General features: G+C 39.6%; 1 protein-coding gene across 1 annotated transcript in view; it reads right to left on the bottom strand.

The window, feature by feature from the left end:
- The window catches only part of LOC119585681 (E3 ubiquitin-protein ligase TRIM23-like), an 8,006-nt gene that overhangs the window by 1,290 nt on the left and 6,383 nt on the right, over window positions 1-333 (bottom strand). Inside the window, exon 8 of the mRNA XM_037934356.1 lies at window positions 33-206. Within this exon, the coding sequence (XP_037790284.1) occupies window positions 33-206 (174 nt within the window). The remainder of the gene's footprint in view (window positions 1-32; window positions 207-333) is intronic.

Raw genomic sequence — 333 nt, 5'->3', positions numbered from 1 at the left:
CCCCCCCAAAAAAGATGATGCATTATAATTACTTTGGTAAATGTGATAGGGATAGCAGGATCTGGAACCAGAGATGCCAAGTTGGCCAGCTGTTGCTCCTGTGAGGTGACATGTGCCAGTCGTGCAGAAAGGTCTTGGGATGCCATTATCAACCTTCCATCATCTTGCTGGATGGCTCGCTCACCATCCACAACTACTGTTACCATCTGCCATAAAATTTGGATGCATTTATTCAGGGTAAAAATTCCACAATTTCAGATAAAGCCATGTTAAACCATGAGTAAACAAAACAAACATTTAAAAAAATGTTTGTATCATAATAGTGAATTTGTT

This window comes from Penaeus monodon, chromosome 20 (assembly GCF_015228065.2).
Source record: "Penaeus monodon isolate SGIC_2016 chromosome 20, NSTDA_Pmon_1, whole genome shotgun sequence".
Lineage (NCBI taxonomy): Eukaryota > Metazoa > Arthropoda > Malacostraca > Decapoda > Penaeidae > Penaeus > Penaeus monodon.
Note: the sequence above shows the minus strand (reverse complement) of the source record. Positions and strands in the feature narration are given on the sequence as shown.